Below are 22265 nucleotides of genomic sequence, written 5' to 3' on the forward strand. Positions count from 1 at the left end.
TGATAGCAGTGCTCCAGTATCTGAGGGGCTGCCACAAAGACGAGCGGGGTCAAATTATTCTCCAAAGCACCAAAAGGCAGGATGAGAAACAATGGATGAAAACTGATCAAAGAGAGAAGCAACCTGGAATTAAGGAGAAACTTCCTGACAGTGAGGACAATTAACCAGGGGAACAGCTTGCCACCAGAAATCGTGGGCGCTCCATCACTGGAGGTTTTTAAGAAGAGACTGGACAGTCACTTGTCTGAGATGGGTATAGGTTCTCCTGCTTGAGCAGGGGGCTGGACTAGAAGACCTCCAAGGTCCCTTCCAGATTCTATTCTATTCTATTCTATTCTATTCTATTCTATTCTATTCTATTCTATTCTATTCTATTCTATTCTATTCTATTCTATTCTATTCTATTCTATTCTATTCTATTCTATTCTATTCTATTCTATTCTATTCTATTCTATTCGGAATCTTGGTTTAATCAATCTCTATTTAAGATTTTGTCTTCAGCCAGCATTAATTGCAGTAGCCACTAGGTGGCAGCATAGTCCAGGTTTATAAATTTACTATTTGATGATCTGGAATGGGAACGAATTCGAATTGTAGCCCTTTTTATTCAGACCTGCCAGCCCCTCTGGTTAAATCCCAAGGAAGCATCCATAAGGACTGGAGACTTAAACTATTCAGATTTAAATGTCTACGATTAATACAGGTGGCCCTCAACTTACAACTTAGTTTTGCCTAAACTTACAACGGCACCCAGAAAAGCGACTTGCAGCTGGTCCTCACACTTACGGCCGTTGCAGCCCGGCATCGAAATTCGGACACTTGGCAACTGGTGTGTGTTTACAACCGTTGCCGAGCTCCAGGATCACACAATCACGAATTTCCCAGCCGCTTTCCGACCTCCCAAGTCAATTGTGGGGTGGGGGCGGGGTGGGTCAGGGAAGAGCTGGATTCACTTAATGACCTCATGCTTCACGATGATTTCACTGTAGCAAAAATGGTCATAAAATGGGGCAAAAACTCACTTAGCCACTGCTTTGCTTAGCAACGCAAATCCCAGGCTCAATGCTCGTAAATTGAGAACGACCTGTATGTGCGTATATGTATGTATGTATGTATGTGGATGTATGTATATGCATGAAAGGAAAGGAGTCTACGGAGATTATCAGTCATCCAGGTCATGGCTGTCCCGAAGGTGCTTTTTTCCCAGGAGGCAACTGGACTTATTTTGTTTTTCTTCGAAGAGGTTTTGATTCTCATCCCAGAAGCTTCTTCAGGTTCTGACTGGATGGTGGGGAAGGGAAGGATTTATACTCCTTGCAGACAGCCGGTCGTTTGCCTTCTTTAAGAGCAGGCGTCTTCAAACTCGGCCCTTTTATGACTTGGGGACTTCAACTCCCAGAATTCCTCAGCCAGGCACGCCTGGCTGAGGAATTCTGGGAGTTGAAGTCCCCAAGTCATAAAAGGGCCGAGTTTGAAGAGCCTTGTTTTAGAGAGTCGTTGAGGCCACCTGGAGGTTTATCTGTGTCCTCGGGGGGGGGGTCACCTGAGTGGTGCAAATGGGCTTGGAGCCTCCTTGGAACTGTTGAAAGGACGGGAAATTAAGCTCCTTGGCCAAGTGTAGACTCAAAGAATCAGGATGTGTGAATTGGAAGGAACCTCAGAGGTCATCTAGTCCAGCCCCTTGTTCTTTGCAGAAATCCAGATTAGATTGTCCCTGACAGGTAGCCAGGCAGGCCCCCCCCCCCACTGGCAAAGCTTCAGTGAGAGGGTGGGCTTCTCCCCCTTCCTTCAGTGAGCTTGGAGCTCCATCCTGGGCGCCTTTCAGCTCCCCTGTGCAATCTTAGGGACTAGGAAGTTTGGGTTTGAGAAAGAGAGGCGAGAGTCAAGGTGATTCTAAGGCCAAAGGGAAGGAACGATTCCTTTGTGCTGTTGCATTGTCCTTGTTTATACTATTCACTTGACTTGACCTTTAGTTACTGCGGCCCAAGTAGTAGAACACTCTGATCTTTCCTGCACTGTTAGCAAACAAGGTTTGCCGATTCAGAAAGAAAGAGGAAGTGATGGAGAGTTAAGTGGAAAGGGAGGCTTATGTTGCAGTGGGGGAAGGAAGGGAGGAAGGAAGGAAGGGAGGGAGGGAGGGAGGGAGGAAGGAAGGAAGGAAGGAAGGAAGGAAGGAAGGAAGGAAGGAAGGAAGGAAGGAAGATGTGGAAGGGAAGGGAGAAAGGGGGAAGAGGGAGGGGAGGAAAGGAAAGGGACAGGAAAGGAAAGGAAGGAAAGAAGAAGGGAGGAAAGAGGAGTGAGGGAAGAAGGGAAGAGGGAAGGAGAAATGAGGGAAGGAAGGAAAGAAAGAAAGGAAAGAAGGTTGATGTGGAAGGGAAGGGAGAAAGGAAGGAAAGGAAAGGAAAGGAAAGGAAACAGACTGATGAGGAAGGGAAGGGAAGATGGGGAAGGAAGGAAGGAAGGAAGGAAGGAAGGAAGGAAGGAGAGGGAGGGAGGGAGGGAGGAAGGAAGGAAGGAAGGAAGGAAAGGAGGGAGGGAGGGAGGGAGGAAGGAAGGAAGGAAGGAAGGAAGGAAAGGAGGGAGGGAGGGAGGAAGGAAGGAAGGAAGGAAGGAAAGGAGGGAGGGAGGGAGGAAGGAAAGAAGGAAGGAAGGAAGGAAAGGAGGGAGGGAGAAAGGGAATGGAAGGGAGGGAGGGAGGAAAGAAGGAAGGAAGGAGAAAGGGAAAGGAAGGAAGGAAAGGAGGGAGGGAGAAAGGGAATGGAAGGGAGGGAGGGAGGGAGGAAGGAAGGGAGGGAGGAAGGAAGGAAGGAAGGAAAGGGAGAGAGGGAGGGAGGGAGAAAGGGAATGGAATGAAGGAAGGAAGGAAGGAGGGAGGAAGAGGAGGGAGAAAGGGAGGGGAGGGAGGAAGGAAGGAAGGGAGGGAGGAAGGAAGGAAGGAAGGAAAGAGAGAGGGAGGGAGGGAGAAAGGGAATGGAATGAAGGAAGGAAGGAGGGAGGAAGAGGAGGGAGAAAGGGAAGGGAGGGAGGGGGAGGGAGGAAGGAAGGAAAGGGAAAGAGGTGGAGAAAGTAAAGAGGGAGGGAAGGAAGGAAGGAAAGAAAGGGAGAGGAAGGGAGCAGGAAGGAAGAGAGGGAAGAAGGAAGGAAGGAACAAAGGAAGGAAGGAAAGAGAAGGGGGAGGAAGGGAGCCTGGAGGAAGAGAGGGAAGAAGGAAGGAAGGAGGGGGGAAAGAGGAGAAGGAAGGAAGGGAAGGGAAAGAAGGAAGCATGGGGGCTCTTCCAGAGACTGGAGACCACTGGGGGGCTGCCCCACAGATTGCCCCCCATAAGCCCCCTCGGCCGGCTGAACCAGGACAGAGTTCAGGTTTGCTAAGGCTTACCCAGCCAGCCCCGTCTCGAGCTGCACCAACAATGAGTATGGCAATCCGAGGAGCGTGCACACACTCCACTCAAGTGCCGAGGCCGAGGGTCAAGGGTAGAGCACGTTGGAAGGAAGGAAGGAAGACGACGGGGCGGCCTGCGACGACGACGACGGGGGAAAAGATCAAAGTATGTTGGGTGGATCAAAGCAGGGTAAAAAATTTTCAGCACTGCGCAGGACGTCTTCGAAAACCAACTTTCCGAACGCTGCGGGAGTCGGCCGGTAAGCCGCCACCTGATCAGAGTCCAACACATTTTAGTTATAAAATCAAGAAACAAAGCGAAGACGATGTTGGGAGGAAAAGTTGCCTGCACGAGTGTCGGAACGTCGAAAAAAATCTATTAATCTGTTGTGGTGTTGTTGTTTTTTTCTCGCTAAGGCTGGGGACTCTTCCTGGAGCCAAGGAGAAACCAGGCAACTAAGGGGTAATTATGTTTTATTATTAGATCATCTGTGTGTGTGTGTGTGTGTGTGTGTGTGTGTGTGTGTGTGTGTGTTGGTGTTGTTCGGGAAGGCTGTGTTGGCCCAGCAATGCGTCCCTCAAATCAATTGGGGTGAAGGTGAGAAATCTCCTACTGGGACGAGCTGGGATTTAATATTTCCATACAAGCAGTCCTCAACTTACAACCGTCCAGTTAGTGACGGTTGGAAGTCACAACGGCAGTGGGGGGAAAAAACGACTGATGTCCATTTTTCACACTTAACGACCTTTGAAGCCTGCTCGCGCGATCGAAGGGTCAGACGCTTGGCGACTGACTCGTACTTACGACGGTTGCAGTCTTCCAGGGCTCCCCTTTGGCGATCTTCTGACAAGCAAAGCGAACAACTGCAGGCGAGAAAGATCGTAAAAATTCACTCAACAAAAGTTTTCGGTTAACAACAGAAAATTTAGGCTGGGCTGCAGTCGTAAGTTGAGGACTGCCTATATTGTAGGGGTTTTTTTTGGTGGGGGGGTTGATTGTGTTCATTGGAGACCACCAAGGTCCAGAGAAGGAAAGAGAGGAATTTTGATTGCCAAACACACTTGTGTAACAGCACTATTTCGTGAGTTGCGCTGGAGAGTTCCGGTACCGCTTTAAGGCCCAGTTATCTATATAGGACTAAAAAGTGTCGTTGTTGTGACCTTAATTGGGTGAAACAGTGCATCATAGGGGGACGATATTTGAACCGAGGTACCTCAAGTGGGCTAACTTACAGATTGTGTCCAAAATCGGGGACTCGCGATTCCTGAGGGAATGAAATTTGGGAAAGCTTTGGCTCCTTCAGTGCTATTCGCTGCTGCTGCTGGGCAGCTGCTGCTGTCACACGAACAGCATTTTCGATGTTTTCTGACAGTTTCCAAGCCAGTCACGTGGTCCCTTGCTCTGTCTTCCCATTCAGAAACAGCCACTTACCTTCCTGGGCAGAGAAAGAGAGAGAAGGGGAGAAAAGGAAAGGGGAGAAGGAAAGGGAAGTGTAGGGAAGGAAAGGAAAGAGAAGGGAAGGGAAGGGAAGAAAAGGGGAAGGGAGAGAAATAGGAGGAAATGAAAGGAAGGGGAAGGGGAAGGAAAGGAAAGGAAAGGAAAGGAAAGGAAAGGAAAGGAAAGGAAAGGAAAGGAAAGGAAAGGAAGGGAAAAGGAAAGGAAAGGAAAAGAAAGAAAAGGAAAGGAAAGGAAAGGAAAGAAAAGGAAAGGAAAGGAAAGGAAAGGAAAGGAAAGGAAAGGAAAGGAAGGGAAAAGGAAAGGAAAGGAAAGGAAAGGAAAGGAAAGAAAAGGAAAGGAAAGGAAAGGAAGGGAAAAGGAAAGGAAAGGAAAGGAAAGGAAAGGAAAGGAAAGGAAGAAAAGTAGGGAAGGGAAGGGAAGGGGAAGGGAGAGAAATAGGAGGAAATGAAAGAGAATGAAAGGAAAGGAAAGGAAAGGAAAGGAAGAAAAGTAGGGAAGAGAAGGGAAGGAAAGGAGGAAAGGAAAGGAAAGGAAAGGAAAGGAAAGGAAAGGAAAGGAAAGGAAATAGAGAAAGGAAAGGAAAGGAAAGGAAAGGAAAGGAAAGGAAAGGAAAGGAAAGGAAAGGAAAGAAAGGAAAGGCATCCAATCTAACAACCTCCCTTTGCTTTCTCACAATGCATTGGCCAAGCTGTTCCTTGCCAGGCCTTGAAGTTGCAACAGTCCCAGGGCAGTGACGACATCCAGCTCTGCAAACTCTCCAGCCACTAATCACAATCGGTGCCTTAAAAAATCCCGACCAGCCAGTTTGGTGTCCTTCTGCCTACGCCTGTCTTTCTTCTTCTTCTTCTTCTTCTTCTTCTTCTTCTTCTTTTGTTTAACCAACGGTGATCTCCGGCTCTACTTTCAAGGCGGTGCCACCTATAGACAGGCACGCCGGTAAATGAAACCGTCGAAGCTGGCTAGATCCCACCTGAACCTGGCTTACCGTCGGTTGGCTTGGAGCCTTGAGGCAGGAAGCCGTGGGAAGCCAAACCGCAACCTGGCTTGCTAGGAAGGCACAAAGGGACCCTTGCTCACCTGGGGACGGTCAGCGAAGGTGCTTGCAAAACCGAAGGTAGGGTTCACGAGTCCTCGCTTTCTGCCCAGGCTAGTTTACGACACTAAACGGAACTCACCCGCCTGCTTTGGGAGAAAGAGCCCTTCCAGCTTGGCTGCACACGGGACAGTTGTGCGCATTTGTCCTTCGATCTCTCCACTGGGACAGGGTCCAGGAACTTTGGGGGGGGTTGCTTAACCTTCCTCCCCACCCACCCACCCACCTTTACCAAGCCCTACCAGATAGAGAAGGTACCCAGGTGGGCAGAGATTGAATTCCTGGATTCTTTCATTATGTACAGCCAAGCTAGAGAGGAGCGGATGGGGCAGTCCTCTTAAAGGGACAGCGCAGAGTTTTCCAAACTCTATTTGATAGCAGTCTTCCGGTATCTGAGGGGCGGTCACAAAGAAGAGGGCGGTGGGAGTCAAGTTATTCTCCCAAGCACCAGAGGGCAGGACGAGAAACAATGGTTGGACACTGATCAAAGAGAGAAGCAACCTGGAATTAAGGAGAAACTTCCTGACAGGGAGGACAATTAACCAGTGGAACAGCTTGCCACCAGACGTTGTGGGTGCTCCATCACTGGAGGTTTTTAAGAAGAGACCGGACAGTCACTTGTCTGAGATAGTATAGCTCTCCTGCTTGAACAGGGGGCTGGACTAGAAGACCTCCAAGGTCCCTTCCATATTCTATTCTATTCTATTCTATTCTATTCTATTCTATTCTATTCTATTCTATTCTATTCTATTCTATTCTATTCTATTCTATTCTATTCTATTCTATTCTATTCTATTCTATTCTACAGTCTGTTTATTCTATTCTGTTCGGTTCTGTTCCTTTTTCAATTTCAATTCTATTCAATTCTGTTCTGTTTCTATCTTTATCTCTGTCTCTCTCCGTCTCTCTCTGTCTCTGTCTCTGTCTGTCTGTCTGTCTGTCTGTCTGTCTCTCTCTCTATATATATATATACTGCTCCAAAAAATAAAGGGAACACTTAAACAACACAATGTACTGTATTTAATAGTAGGATGTCTTATCTTGTGTTCCCTTTATTTTTTGATCTATATATATATATATATATATATATATATATATATATATATATATATATATATATATATATATATATATATATATATATATATATATATATATATATATATATATATATATATATATATATATATATATATATATATATATATATATATATATATATATATATATATATATATATATATATATATATATATGTAGGTCTATTTCTTCCCGCGTTCCTTTCATCTTCAGAAAGTTGTGGCGACGTTTCGACGAAATCCCATCCCTCATCATCAGGCCGGAGTGTTCCTCCTGCTGCTTCCTGGAAGTATTTGACATATATATATATATATATATTGAAGCCAAAATTCAAGCAGGCAGTTGTTAAGTGAGTTTTGCCCCATTTTATGACCTTTCTTGCCGAAGTTGTTAAGCGAATCACTGCAGTCATGGAGTAAATCATGCAGTCGTTAAACAAATCTGGCTTCCCCACATTGTCTCTGCTTCTCAGAAGGTCGCAAAAGGGGATCACATGACCCCGGGACATTTATGTGACTGTCATAAATACGAGTCGGTTGCCAAGCGTCTGAACTCCGAACACGTGTCCATGGGGATGCTGCGACGGTTTGTAAGTGTGAAAAATGGTCATCGGTCACTTTTCCCCGTGCTGTTTTAACTTTGAACGGTCACTCAACAAATGCTTGTAAGTCAGGGGTGTCAAACTCAATTTCCTTGAGGGCCACATCAGCATTGCGGTTGCCCTCAGGGGGCTGGGTGGGTGTGGCCTGGGTGGGCGTGGCCTACTGGGTGGGCGTGGCTAAAGTGCGTATGGCCTGGGTGGGCGTGGCCAGCTCTGCATTGTTCGCATCAAGGGTGCCTATGGGGGCCTGGGCAGGAGTGGGACAGATCTGAGGGTCTCTGGCAGGAGGAGGGTCTCTGGGCCAGGGCCAAGGCAGTGGGGGCCGTTCCCTCACTGTTTCCAGGATGGCTTCGCGGGCCACATGAAACCACTTCGCGGGCCGGATCCGGCCCCCGGGCCTTGTGTTTGACATGTCTGTTATAAGTAGACAACTTCCTGTACTGCTTCTGATTTTCTTTATCTAGAATAGAATTCAGCTGGAAGGGACCTTGGAGGTCTTCTAGTCCAGCCCCCTGCTCAAGCAGGAGAACCTATAACGTCTCAGACAAGTGACTGTCTAGCCTCTTCTTGGAAACCTCCCTGATTTCTGGTGGCAAGCTGTTCCACTGGTTGATTGTCCTCCCTGTCAGGAAGTTTCTCCTTAATTCCAGGTTGCTTCTCTCTTTGGTCAGTTTCCAACCGTTGTTTCTCATCCTTCCCTCTGGTGCTTTGGAGAATAACATGACTCCCCCTCTTCTTTGTGGCAGCCCCTCAGATACGGGAACTCTGCTATCATGTCTCCCCTATTTCTTTTTTCTTTAGACTAGCCAAACCCAAGTCCCGCAGCCGTTCTTCGTATGTTTTAGTCTCCAGGCCTTGGATCATCTCAGTTGCTCTTCTCTGGATTTTTTCCAAACTCTCAACATCTTTTTTGTGATATGGTGACCAAAATTGGCTGCAGTGTTCCAGGTGTGGCCTCACTAGGGTTTTTATAAAGCGGTACTAATACGTCGCGTGATCTTGATTCCGTGCCTCTGTTTATACAACCCAGGATTGTATTAGCTTCAGGCAAGGCTTGGCTGGCTGGGGAATTCTGGCATTTGAAGTCCAAACATTTTAAAGTGGCGGAGGTTGAGAAGCACTGGTGTGGCCTCCTCAGCTCAAGTCTTCTTGCTTGCTGTTAAGCTTTTCTGTCCCAGCCTATGTGAGTCCTGCTTACGCTCAGAAGGAGAAACCCCTCTTCCAAGAAACAGGCAGGAACCGCAAGGAAAAACCAAACCCCTTTTATTCTCACAGACCTGAGTCAATGTCCAAGGCGAACAAACACAGTCCACAGAAACTCGATGCTCAACACGAAGGGTTGCCTTACGCAACCAGCACTTCCCACATCTTCCCTTTTATAATTCAGCCCAGGCCTGGCTTCCTAACGCCTTCTCCTTTGCCTTTGGAGCCGCCCCATTGCATCCCTCTGTCCTACTCGCTTCTCTTGCCGGCACTTTCATGCATCCTGAATACTTCCCAGCTGTGCTTCATTACTGTCCAACTCAGGCTCCCAGCACAGCTGTGTCTCAGCCTGAGCGTGAGTAGAGGGGCCGGGCTCCTCGTCCGACTGTAAGTCTCGGAGCTCCTCAGAGCCTCACTCTGACTTTAATGTCACTCCAGGCCCCTCCTCCTCATCATCATCTGATTCCTCAGACTCCGCGGCCGGATCCACTGACTGGCGAGGAATCACAACAGGTTGCTTCTCTCTTTGGTTAGTTTCCAACCATTGTTTCTTGTCCTGCCTTGAGGGGCTTTGGAGAATAATTTGACCCCCCCCTCTTCTTTGTGGCAGCCCCTCAAATACTGGAACACTGCTATCACTTCTCCCGTTTCTTCTTTTCTTTAGACTAGCCAAACCCAAGTCCCGCAGCCATTCTTCGTATGTTTTAGTCTCCAGTCCTTGGATCATCTTAGTTTGCTCTTCTTTGCACTTTTTCCAAAGTCTCAACATCTTTGTTTGTGATGTGGTGACCAAACCTGGCTGCAATATTCCAGGTGTGGCCTTACTAAGGTTTTATAAAGCGGTACTAATACTTCGCGTGATCTTGATTCCATGCCTCTTGTTTCAGCAACCCGGGACTATATTAGCTTCAGGCAAGTCAGGGCTGGCTGGGGAATACTGGGAGTTGAAGTCCAAGCATCTCAAAGTGGCGGGGGTTGAGAAGCACTGCTGCAAAGCCTCCGCTCATGTCTTCTTGCTTGCTGTTAACCCCCCCTCCTCTCTTCTCCAACAGGTCTTCTGCTCCAGAAGAAAGATGGCTTGGCTCACCCACTTCCTGGCTTGCGTCTTTGGCACCGGTTCCTGGATGGCCATCAATGGAGTTTGGGTTGAGCTGCCTCTGCTGGTGACCGAATTGCCGGAAGGCTGGTACCTTCCTTCCTACCTCACTATCATCATCCAACTGGCCAACATTGGGCCTCTCTTTGTCACTGTCATGCACAAACTGAAACCTGGCTTGCTGAAGGAAGTCCCGGTCATCTGCGTGGTGGTGTCCACTGGCATCCTAGCTTGCTTCCTCCTGGCCTTTCTTTGGCATTACACCACACCCGTTGCCGGAGAACCACACAGTGTGGCTTTCTTCGTCCTGGCCTTCTTCCTCTCTCTGGTGGACTGTACCTCGTCCGTCACCTTCCTCCCTTTCCTGGCTCACTTCCACCCTCGGTACATCCCCACCCTCTTCATCGGGGAAGGACTTAGTGGCTTCATCCCCGCTCTCTTCGCCTTGGCCCAGGGAGCGGGCATTGCAAGTTGCGTCCAGGTGCCGGCCCCGACCTTCAACGCCAGCGTGGGCAACAACTCTTCATGGGGCAACGTATCAGGACCGGGCGACTCTCTCCCGATGGAGACACGCTACTCGCCGGCCAACTTCTCCAGCTTGGTCTTCTTCCTCTTGCTCTCTGCCATGATGTTCTTCTGCCTGGTGGCCTTCCTCTTCCTCAACCGACAGCCCAAGTCGTGGGACCTTTCCACGCGGGACTTGTGTGCCAGCGAGATCACCTTGCACTCAGTCCAGACGGTCGCTGTGGGCAAAGAGGAGCCGGCCAGCTGGAAGGGAGGCCCAACCTACTCTACGGAGAGGAAGCTGGAGAAGGCCAGCGAAGATGGCCAAGAGGCGGAGAAGGCCGTGTACACCCGCTCCAAATTTGTCTTCATCTACTTCCTGGTCACTTGGGTGAACGCACTGACCAACGGCATCCTTCCCTCCATACAAAGCTACTCCTGCTTGCCTTACGGCAACCTGGCCTACCACCTGGCGGCCACCTTGAGCTCCATGGCCAACCCCCTGGCCTGCACCGTGGCCACTTTCCTACCCAACAGGTCTGTGTGCCCAGTCAAGCCGATTGTACCGAGGAACGTCTGTAGCTCAGGGCTGAACTGTGGGGTCCCTGGTGCTCTCTGAGCTGGGTGGTTTTCTTGCCGACATTTCATGACCAATTTAGATAGCATCATCAGTGCTAGAAGGGAGGGGTGCTTGCAAAGAGGGAGGAGGAGGAGGAGGAGGAGGTTCATAGGGTCCTTGGAGACTTGTGGACTTGCTTGTTTTCTTGCAGACATTTCATGACCCAACTAGGTAACATCATCAGTGCAAGAAGGGAGTGGGGTTTGTGGAGTGGACAAGGAGAAGGGGGGAGGAGGAGGAGGAGGAGGAAGATTACAGAGTCCCTGGAGCCCTCTGGATTTGGTTGTTTTCTTCCAGACATTTCATGACCCGACTAGGTAACATCATCAGTGCAAGAAGGGAGTGGGGTTTGTGGAGTGGACGAGGAGGAGAAGAGGAGGAGGAGGAGGAGAAGGAGGAGGAGGAGGAGGAGGAAGTTCATAGGGTCCTTGGAAACTTGTGGACTTGCTTGTTTTCTTGCAGACATTTCATGACCCAACTAGGTAACATCATCAGTGCAAGAAGGGAGTGGGGTTTGTGGAGTGGACAAGGAGAAGGGGGGGAGGAGGAGGAGGAGGAGGAGGAAGTTCACAGGGTCCTTGGAGACTTGTGGACTTGCTTGTTTTCTTGCAGACATTTCATGACCCAACTAGGTAACATCATCAGTGCAAGAAGGGAGTGAGGTTTGTGGAGTGGACGAGGAGGAGGAGGAGGAGGAGGAGGAGGAGGAGATTACAGAGTCCCTGGAGCCCTCTGGACTTGGTTGTTTTCTTCCAGACATTTTGTGACCCGGCTAGGTAACATCATCAGTGCTTAGAAGGGTATGGTGTATGTATGCAGATACGTAGAGGCGAAAGAACAGGAGGAAGAGGAGTGGGGGATAGAGGATGACCTTGGGGTCCTTGGTGCTCTCTGAGCTGGGTGGTTTTCTTGCAGACATTTCATTACACAACTAGGTAACATCAACAGTGCTAGAAGGGAGGAGGGTGTGCAGAGAGGAGGAGGAGGAGGAAGAGGAGAAGGAGGAGGAGGAGGAGGAGAAGGAGGAGGAGGAGGAGGAGGCAAGAGCAGGATGTCAGGGCAAGCCACTAGTACATAAACAGGGAGCAAATCCCACTCACTTCTAGCGCTGCTGATGTTATCTAGTTTGGTAATGAAACATCTGCAAAATATCCAGGCAAAGGGAGCACCCGGGATCCCTTAATATCAATCTGTTCCAGTTTCTTCCCCAAGCTTCTGAATGGCTCAGAAGATGGCCAAGACCAATTCCTGGCTTTTCCCCCTCCCTTCCCCCCTCCCCTTCCCCTCCTTCTTTCTGCAAACCCCACTCCCTCGTAGTATGGATGATATCACCTAATGGGGTAATGAGACGTCTGCAAGAAAAACGACCCAGCTCAGAGAGCACCGAAGACCCCTTAATAATGTCAACATTCCAGGTTTTTTTTTCTCTCAAGCTTCTTCAGGGTTCACAAGCTGCCCACTCCTTCCTTTACCAAATCCTGGCTTAGCAGGGCCTGTAAACCCAGGTTGCCTCTCCTACCTGCTCCTTAGCTCATTCTTGGCTTGGAGGCTGGCTTGCTCTGGGTCACCTCTGAGTCCGTCTCCAGAAGAAGCAACCCACCCCCTCCGTTCCCTCCTCCAGGTCTCTTCTGTTCTTGGGGATCCTGACCACTGCAGGAACGGCCTTCGGGGTCTACAACCTGGCGATGGCTGTGCTCAGCCCCTGCCCGCTCTTGCAGCAGTCCGACTGGGGAGACGCCCTGATTGTAAGTTGGCAGCTCCATGGTTTTGGAGGTTGTTAAGGAGAGACTGGACAGCCATTTGTCTGAAATGGTGTAGGGTTTCCTGCCTGAGCAGGGGGTTGGACTAGATGACCTCAAGGATCCCTTCCAGCTATTCTATTCTATTCTATTCTATTCTGTTCTGTTCTGTTCTGTTCTACTCTACTCTACTCTACTCTACTCTACTCTACTCTACAATCTGTTTATTCTATTCTATTCTACAATCTGTTTATTCTATTCTATTCTACAATCTGTTTATTCTATTCTATTCTGTATTTCTGTTCTATATTTCTATTCTATTCTATTCTACTATAGAATAGAATAGAAAGAGAAGAGAGAAAGAATAGAGTAGAATAGAATAGAATAGAATAGAATAGAATAGAATAGAATAGAATAGAATAGAATAGAATAGAATAGAATAGAATAGAATAGAATAGAATAGAATAGAATAGAATAGAAAATATGGAACAGAATGGAATGAGAATAGAATAGAATAGAAGAGTCGGAAGGGGCCTTGGAGGTCTTCTAGTCCAACCCCCTGCTCAAGCAGGGGACCCTATACCAGCAGTTTCCAACCTTGGCAACTTTAAGACTTGTGGACATCAGATCCCGGGATACAACTTTTCCAACATGCAACTTTCAAACTCAAGGGCGTATCTTCACGGAGCATGGCTGGCTGAGGAACTCTGGGAGCTGAAGTCCAGAAGTCCTCAAGTTGTCAAGGTCGGAACCCCCTGCCCTACACCCACTCTGGACAAATGGCTGTCCAATCTCTTCTTAAAAGTCTCCAGTGATGGAGCACCCACAACTTCTGGAGACCTTCCAAGGCCTTCCAATTGGCACCTTCTGACCTGCAATCTTCTCTCCTTCGATCCACAGGTGATCTCCTGGGTCTCCTTCACCGGAGCCCTCACCTACGTCAAGGTGATGCTGGGGATGATCCTTCGCAGCTGCAGCCACAACGCCCTGGTCTGGTACGGAGCGGTGGAGCAGATGGGCTCTCTGTTAGGAGCTGTGTTGATGTTCCCCTTGGTGAACGTCTACCAATTTTTCCGGTCGGCTGACTTCTGCAGCTTCCAGTGCCCGGCGTGACGTGACAGGGTTGAAGCAGAGGCTTGGCCAAGCACGCCAGCCACGTGCATTCTGGGAACGGTCTCCCAGAAGTAGTTTGTCCCCCCCCCCAAAAAAAATCAACCCCTCTTTCTTTAGACAGAAAGAAGGCAAGGTGTTGGAGAACATAGCAAATCAAGGGAGATGTCTGTGAAGGACCACATCTTCACAGTCAACAGCAATCCAAGTAGCAAAGGGAGTGCACCCTTGAGTTTTTGCTCTACACCTCAGTAACGTCTGGGGGGGTCCTTAAAGAAGGGTGGACCTAGCTTGGTTGAGACAAATCTGGGGGAGCCCCAGATGACTGCGGAAATTACAACTTTGTTTGGACTCGGGCAACCCAGATGAAGCAGCCGTGTGTAAGAATAAACGGTCCATGAATCTACATCCTGGAGTTTGAATATCTTTGTAACGAAATACCGTGTTTCCCCAAATATATATATTACACTACAACCCTGCTGGGTTGGCCCAAAGGAGCTTCTGTGAGTCAGGGAGGTCTAGAACCTGGATCTCCAGCCCATATGCCTTCTTGGATCTTTTCTGGACGTCTCCTTGCATCTTGCTCTGTTAGCCCATCACCCGTATCCTTATTCCACATTGGCTGTTTAAAGTAATCTGTGCACCATGTCCAGAGACAGAGGCTAAATTTGCAATCGATCCATTTATTTATTTATTTATTTATTTATTTATTTATTTATTTATTTATTTATTTATTTATTTTATTATTAGTTGAATTTATATACCACCCTATTCCCGAAGGACTCAGGGCAGTTCACAGGGCAGTTAAAACAGTACAAAAAGAGAATAAAATGGAATTAAATTAGTACAAGCCCACAATTCATAATAACAATAAAATTTAAATTTTAAAATTAATATAATTTAATATGATTTAATTAAAATACTTTCCACATGGGGAGTGGGGTGGTGTTTCAATCCAGGACCGTCCTTCCAGATGGACATTCAGAAGAACATCTTCAGAGATGGGGCAGTCCCACGGTGAAGTGTGCCAACAGAATATGGACAAGGATGCTTTTGTGCACCATCAGCACCTTAAAAATGAGGATTTTTTTGTCACTCGGTGGTTGTCTGTAACAGCTGGCTGATCTCCATTGCAAATGAACCAGCTGCCCTAATGCAAGACCTGGGCAGACCTATTCTCCAAGGCCTCTGAGGGCAGGAGAAGCAACGGATAGAAACTAATCAAGCAGAGAAGCAACCTGGAACTAAGGAGAAGCTTCCTGACAGTGGGAACAATTAACCAGTGGAACTCCTTGCCTCCAGAAGTTGTGGGTGTTCCATCCTTGGAGCCTTTCAAGGAGAGACTGGAATGCCACTTGTCCAGAATGGGATAGTGTCTACAGGTTGAGCAGGGGGTTGGACTAGAAGACCTCCAGGGTTCCTTCCTACTTTGTTCGGTTCTGTTCTCCAAAGCGCCTGAAGGCAAAGACAAGAAGCAACGGATGGAAACTAGTCAAGGAGAGAAGCAACCTAGAACTAAGGAGAAACTTCCTGACAGTCAGAACAATTAACCAGTGGAACAACCTGCCTCCAGAATTTGTGAATGCTCCAACCCTGGAAGCTTTTAAGAAGAGACTGGACATCCATTTGTCTGAAATGGTGTAGGGTTTCCTGCCTGAGCAGGGGGTTGGACTAGATGACCTCCCAGGTCCCTTCCAGCCCTACGATGGTACATTCTATGTTCTGCCAAACCACGTGCAGAAGGAAGCAGTGAGCCCAGAACTGCCTGGTCCTTAATTCAAACCTAATTTGTTCCTTTGAACTCTCATTTTCCAGTCCTTAACCTTTGCCAGCAGGGAAGAATCAGATTTCACCTCGAAGGTTTCAAATCGATGGGAGTTGCCGTCAATGGGACTCTGTCCCACAAACGTCTTCCTTTTTTTTCCCCTGTGGGGGACGGTGTGTATAAAAACAACCGTGGTTGCTTCGGTCCTCCCGCTTCTTGATTCCTCCCTTGCTAAATGATGTGTTTTATTTTGATTTATTTTTCTGAGTTGGTTTTTCAAGCTGCCCCCCCCTCCCCTCTCGACAAGGGACTCGGGGGGGGGGGCGAACAATAAGCAGAATAAAACCAACTATACGGCGGATGAAAAAATTAAAATCCGGAGCCAACGAGAAAGAGAACGCCGTGAATCGGGCTAAGGCAGCTTTCAGACAACCGGGGTCCCAGGGCTGGCACAGGACCAGCTCCCTAAGGCCCTAGGAAGGACCAGCGAGGGAGGTGGGGGGGGTCTTCTTGGTCTCTGGAGGGACGTGACCCCCGAAACAAGCTCTCTTGTAGCGTTCTGGAAATCAGTCGTTTCAGCCAGCCAGTTTCTCCGTTATTCTGTGACCGTAATGGCACGTGGCTACAATCAACCTCACTTTTCCATTTGAAAAATGGAACTTTTTCACTCCTATGTTAAGTCTACCTTGCTGGAGGACTAATGGATCCTTTCCCTTCCCTTTCTCCCTTTCCTTTCCTCCCTTCTCCTCCCCCTCCCCTCTCCTCCCCTCCTCCTCCCTCCCTTCCTCCCTCCCTCTCTTCCCCTCCCTCCCTTCCTTCTGTTCCTACCTATATACGCCTATCTCTCTCTCTTTTCCTTCCTTCTTCCTTGTCTTTGCTTTATTCTTTCTTTCTTTCTTTCTTTCTTTCTTTCTTTCTTTCTTTCTTTCTTTCTTTCTCTCTTTTTCTCTTTACCTTCCTTCCGTTCCTCCTTGCCTTCTCTCCTTTCGTTCTTTTTTGGCTCCCTCTCCCTTCCTCCTTCTTTTCCTCCTTGTCTTCTTTCTTCTCATTGTCTCTCCTTCCTTCCTTCCTTTCTCTTTTCCTCCCTTCCTTCTCTTCCTCCCTCCCCTTTCCTTTCGTTCTTTTTGATCTCCCTCTCCCTCCCTCTTTCTTCCTTTCTCCTTGTCTTTTCTTTCTTCCTTTCTTCCTTTCTTCCTTTCTTTCTTTTCTTTCTTTCTTCCTTTCTTTCTTTCTTTCTTTCTTCTTTCTTTCTTTCTTTCTTTCTTCTTCCGTCTTTCTTTCTTTCTTTCTTTCCTTCCTTCCTTCCTTCCTTCCTTCCTTCCTTCCTTCCTTCCTTTCTTTGTCTTTCTTTCTTTCTTTCTTTCTTTCTTTCTTTCTTTCTTTCTTTCTTTCTTTCTTTCTTCTTCCGTCTTTCTTTCTTTCCTTCCTTCCTTCCTTCCTTTCTCTTTTCCTCCCTTCCTTCTCTTCCTCCCTCCCCTTTCCTTTCGTTCTTTTTGATCTCCCTCTCCCTCCCTCTTTCTTCCTTTCTCCTTGTCTTTTCTTTCTTTCTTTCTTTCTTTCTTTCTTTCTTTCTTTCTTTCTTTCTTTCTTTCTTTCCTTCCTTCCTTCCTTCCTTCCTTCCTTCTTTCTCCTCTTCCTTTCTTCTTTCTTTGTCTTTCTTTCTTTCTTTCTTTCTTTCTTTCTTTCTTTCTTTCTTTCTTTCTTTCTTTCTTTCTTTCTTTCTTTCTTTCTCCTTCCTTCCTTCCTTCCTTCCTTCCTTCCTTCCTTCCTTCCTTCCTTTCTTTTCCTTCTTTCCTTCCTTTCCTTCCTCTTCTTTCTTTCTTTCTTTCTTTCTTTTTCTTTCTTTCTTTCTTTCTTTCTTTCTTTCTTTCTTTCTTTCTTTCTTTCTTTCTTTCTCTTTCTTTCTTCCTCTCATTCATGCCCCATCTTGGTTGTTCGGAGCTCATTCTCGCCCACCAAGTTCCCCACCACCACCATCACTTCATTTCCCCCCGCCCCCCCCTTATTTTCCCCTCTCTGTCTTGACCAGCGTCTTCTTTTTTTGCCTCTTCCACACAGGCCTGGCCTCTTTCCCCGTCCATTTTGCAAATGCCAGCCCCTTTCCCCCCACCCCCACCCCGAGAAAAGTTATTTATTAAGGAGACTCGGAGTGACACAGACACGTCCTGATGGACACCCGCCTTGGGCTCTGCAGCACTAAATCCTGCGCTGACAGCCGGTGTCACCTCCATTCCCTTAACATCCATCAGGCTGGGGTAGCCAGTGACCGAGAAAGCGCTTGCAACAGCCGGGGCTGCCGAGTGACCCACTTAACGTCCAGCCTCTCAGACAGCCGCCAGTGCCCGCCCCCCCAGGGAAAAACATTTTTTCATTAAAAATGGAAAAGGAATTGCTGCGCGGAGCTCAGAACAAAACTGCAAGAAGCGAAATGACGGGCGCTTGACTCGCTCCTTAAAGCCGGGAATAAAAAAATCTGAATTTCAGCTTTTTTCCCCAAGCTGGATGGCTCAGTCGATCGAATCTCCGAGCAAAAGAGAGCCGCCACGTTCACACGCGCCTGAAAAAAAAATAAAAGCCCCTTTCCGCAGTCGTCTGGCGCACTCAGTCAGGTGTCCTAGTCCTCGACTTAAGAGCAGTTCATTTAGCGACCGTTCGAAGTTACAAGGCACTGGGGGGAAAAAGAGGCACGATCGTTTTTCACACTTAAAGACCGTTTTTCACACTTAACGACTGTTGCAGCCTCCCTCCCCAGGGTCACGTGATCAAAATTTGGAGGCTTGGCAACTGACATGTATTTATGGTGCCCCAAGGGAAGATCCCCTTTTGTGACCTTTGGACAAGCAATGTCTGAAACGGTATGGGGTTTCCTGCCTGGGCAGGGGGCTGGACTAGATGATCTCCAAGGACCCTTCCGACTTGATGATGATGATGATGATGAGACTGGACAGCCCTTTGAAATGGTACAGGGTTTCCTGCCAGAGCAGGGGGTTGGACTAGATGACCTCCAAGGTCCCTTCCAACTTTATTATTATTATTTATTATTATTATTATTATTATTATTATTATTATTATTATTATTATTATTATTATTATTATTATTATTATTATTATTATTATTATTATTATTATTATTATTATTATTATATCAAAGGGAAAGCCAGATTCACTTAACAACTGCTGTGATTCATTTAACACCTGGAGCAACAAAGGTTGTAAAATGGGGCAATGCCAAGAGTCCGAATTTGGATCATACAACCATGGGGGGGGGGGATGCTGCAACGGCCATAAGGGTGAAAACCAGTCATAAGTCACTTTTTCCAGTACTGTTGTAACTTTGAACGTTCACTAAGCAGACCGTTGTAAGTTGAGGACTTGCATATATCATGACCTGAGGTCCAATTATTTGTCCTATATGCAGACATCTGCTGTTAGGAAGTGGAGGTGGGTGGGATGCAGAATTGTTTCTAGAGGTGGTAGGGTTTTATGATTTCCTATTAAAAAAAACAACACCTTGCTGAAAATAGAATAGAATAATAGAGCTGGAAGGGACCTTGGAGGTCATCTAGTCCAACCCCCCGCCCAAACAGGAGACCCTACACCATTTCTGACCGATGGCCGTCCAGTCTCTTCTTGAAAGCTTCCAGTGATGAAGCTCCCACAACTTCTGAAGGCAACTTCTGTTCCACTGGTGGATTGTTCTCGCCGATAGGAAATTTCTCCTTATTTCCAGGTTGAATATCTCTCCTTGATTGGTTTCCATCCTTGTCTGGCTTTCAGGTGCTTTAGAAAATAGGTTGACCCCCCCCCTCCTCACTATGACAGCCCCTCAAATATTGGAACAATGCTATCTTCAAGTTTCTAAGTTCCAAGTTTCTCCTTAGTTCTAGGCTGCTTCTCTCCTTGATCAGTTTCCATCCGTTGCTTCTTGTCCTGCTTTCAGGGGCTTTGGAGAAGAGCTTGACTCCCTCTTCTTTGGGGCAGCCCCTGAGATACTGGAAGACTGCTATCATGTCCCCCCTCGTCCTTCTCTTCATTAAACTAAAGGTAAAGGTTCCCCCTGCACACGTGTGCTAGTCGTTTCTGACTCTAGGGGCCGGTGCTCATCTCTGTTTCAAAGCTGAAGAGCCAGCGCTTGTCCGAGGACGTCTCCGTGGTCATGTGGCCGGCATGACTAGACTAGACTAGACGCCAAAGGCGCACGGAATGCTGTTCCCTTCCCACCGGAGTGGTCCCTATTTTTCTACTTGCATTTTTACGTGCTTTCGAACTGCTAGGTTGGCAGAAGCTGGGACACATAACAGGCGCTCACTCTGCTACGCAACACTCGGGATTCGACCCGCCAAACTGCCGACCTTCTGATCGACAAGCTCAGCGTCCTAACCCACTGAGCCACACCGCGTCCCATTAAACTAGACATCCCTAATTCCAGCAACCGTTCCTTATATGTTTCAGCCTCCAGTCCCCTGATCATCTTTGTTGCTCTTCTCTGCACTCTTTCCAAAGTCTCAACGTCTTTTTTTATAGTGTAGTGACCAGAACTGGCTTCAGCAATGCAGTACTAACACTTCATGTGATCTTGATTCTATCTAAAGTTGAAGGGACCTTGGAGGTCTTCTAGTCCAGCCCCCTGCTTCTTCTCGTGCCTTCAGTTTCTTTGAAGAATAGCGTGACTGCCTCTTCTTTTTGGCAGCCTTTCAAATATTGGAAAGCTGCTATCATGTCACTCCTTGTCCTTCTTTTCGTTAAACTAGACCAGGGGTAGGCAACCTTGGCTCTTTTATGACTCGTGGACTTCAACTCCCAGAATTCCTGAGCCAGCATGGGGGAACTATGGCCCCCTCATGACTTTGGACTTCAACTCCCAGAATTCCTGACCCAGCATGGCTCAGCTTGGAAATCTCTCTTTTTCCCCTCAGCATGGCCGGGTCAGGAATTCTGGGAGTTGAAGTCCACCAGTCATAAAAGAGCCAAGGTTGCCTGCCCCTGAACTAGACCTACCCAGTTCCAGCAACCATTCTTTGTACGTTTTAGACCCGATCATCTTTGTTGCTTTTTTCTGCACTCTTTCTACAGCAGGGGTCTTCAAACCTGGCCCTTTTATGACTTGTGGACTTCAGCTCCCAGAATTCCTCAGCCAGGCACACGTGCCTGGCTGAGGAATTCTGGGAGTTGAAGTCCACAAGTCATAAATGAGCCAGGTTTGAAGAGCCCCGTTCTACAGATTCAACATCTTTTTTGTTAATGCGGTGACCGAAATTGGTAGCACTATTTCGACGTCCGTTTTACCCACGTGAGGGTTTTTTTTTAAAACAGCCTTTTTTCCATCTCTTTTTGTTGGCAAAGGCACTTTTCACCTCTTGCTTTCTTTAAATGCCAGGGTGCATTAATAATAATAATAATAATAATAATAATAATAATAATAATAATAATAATAATAATAATAATAATAATAATAATAATAATAATATTGATGATAATGATGATGATGATGATGATGATAATAATAATAATAATAATAATAATAATAATAATAATAATAATAATAATAATAATAATAATAATAAAGTTGGAAGGGAGCTTGGAGGTCATCTAGTCTAACCCTCTGCTCAGGCAGGAAATCCTATAGTATACCAATTCAGACAAATGGCTGTCCAGTCTCTTCTTAAAACATTTCCAGTGTTAGCTTCTGGAGGCAGGTTGTTCCACTTTAAGCACAGGATTTCAGATGGGTGTATTCAGAGTGGGTTTTTTTTTTTAGGGCAATTCAGTTTTTCTTCGGCTGCACAATTAGGCCTATCGGTTCGTTGCGCGTGCCGAAATCCTTTTTTTTTTTTTTTGCTGAGCAGGGATTCTGCAATTCCAGGAACTCCGTCTGAGGTTTGAATAAAAGGCTCGCCAACAGGCAACGCTAAAGCCGAAGGGAAATTTGGGGCGGGCCTGCTCCACATTCCAAAAAAAAAACTGCATTGAAGTCCTTGCAGATTTTTGTTTTTGTTTTTAATCGTCCCTGGACTATTCTAATCCCCCAATGAAATCTGGCTGATTTGGAAATGAAACCGGCTGTGCAGCTGCCGTTAAAATGAAAGAAAGAATGAAAACAGGAAGGAGTGGTTAAATTTCACACTGGGCATTATTGCGAGAATCGCAAAGAACTGTGTGGATGCAGGATAGGTAGCCCTTAACTCACCACCCTAGCCGAGCCCAATGCTTACCTTTGCTAAATGAGACATTCATTCATTGGGTGAGTTTCCCCCACCCCACCCCCGCTCCATTTTACGTCTTTCCTTGCCACGGTTGTTAAGTGAATCACTGCACTTCTTAAGTATAATGTAAAAAAAATACACCATTCCGCAGCCAAGGCCACCCTCTTGACTTTTCTGACCCTACTCTGAGGTCCAAAAGTCCACCCCCACCCCCCACCCCCACCGCCTTTTCCCCATCCCCATCCCAGTCCTTGGACTTTTTCCGGCAGAGTTGCGGGTGCTATTCTACCTCTGGCCACCAGGGGTCGCCTCAAGAGGGAAGGCAGAGCGTGGGATGTCTTTTGATGCACAAAGGCGAGAGATAATTAACTCGGAGCTAATAAAACGCCAATTTGGCTGCCTTTTGTCTGGCAG

At 47.3% G+C, this 22265-nt stretch overlaps 1 protein-coding gene across 1 annotated transcript; it reads left to right on the forward strand.

The window, feature by feature from the left end:
• Positions 1–5523: 5523 nt before the first annotated feature.
• SLC52A3 (solute carrier family 52 member 3) lies at positions 5524–14328 on the forward strand. The gene is made up of 4 exons (XM_081323795.1): positions 5524–5952; positions 9868–10952; positions 12656–12779; positions 13674–14328. The coding sequence occupies exons 2-4, from the start codon at positions 9889–9891 to the stop codon at positions 13884–13886; spliced, it is 1401 nt and encodes a 466-aa protein (XP_081179921.1). The 5' UTR covers positions 5524–5952; positions 9868–9888; the 3' UTR covers positions 13887–14328.
• Positions 14329–22265: the final 7937 nt, after the last annotated feature.

This window comes from Vipera berus (assembly GCF_964194415.1).
Source record: "Vipera berus genome assembly, chromosome: 3".
In the NCBI taxonomy this organism is placed as follows: Eukaryota; Metazoa; Chordata; class Lepidosauria; order Squamata; family Viperidae; genus Vipera; species Vipera berus.

Bases quoted from the DNA above. Each gene is read 5' to 3' on its own strand.
- SLC52A3 (XM_081323795.1), top strand. From the start codon at position 9,889: ATGGCTTGGCTCACCCACTTCCTGGCTTGCGTCTTTGGCACCGGTTCC. The intron at 10,953-12,655 runs GTCTGTGTGCCC...TCCCTCCTCCAG, and splicing joins GCCACTTTCCTACCCAACAG to GTCTCTTCTGTTCTTGGGGA. The intron at 12,780-13,673 runs GTAAGTTGGCAG...TTCGATCCACAG, and splicing joins ACTGGGGAGACGCCCTGATT to GTGATCTCCTGGGTCTCCTT.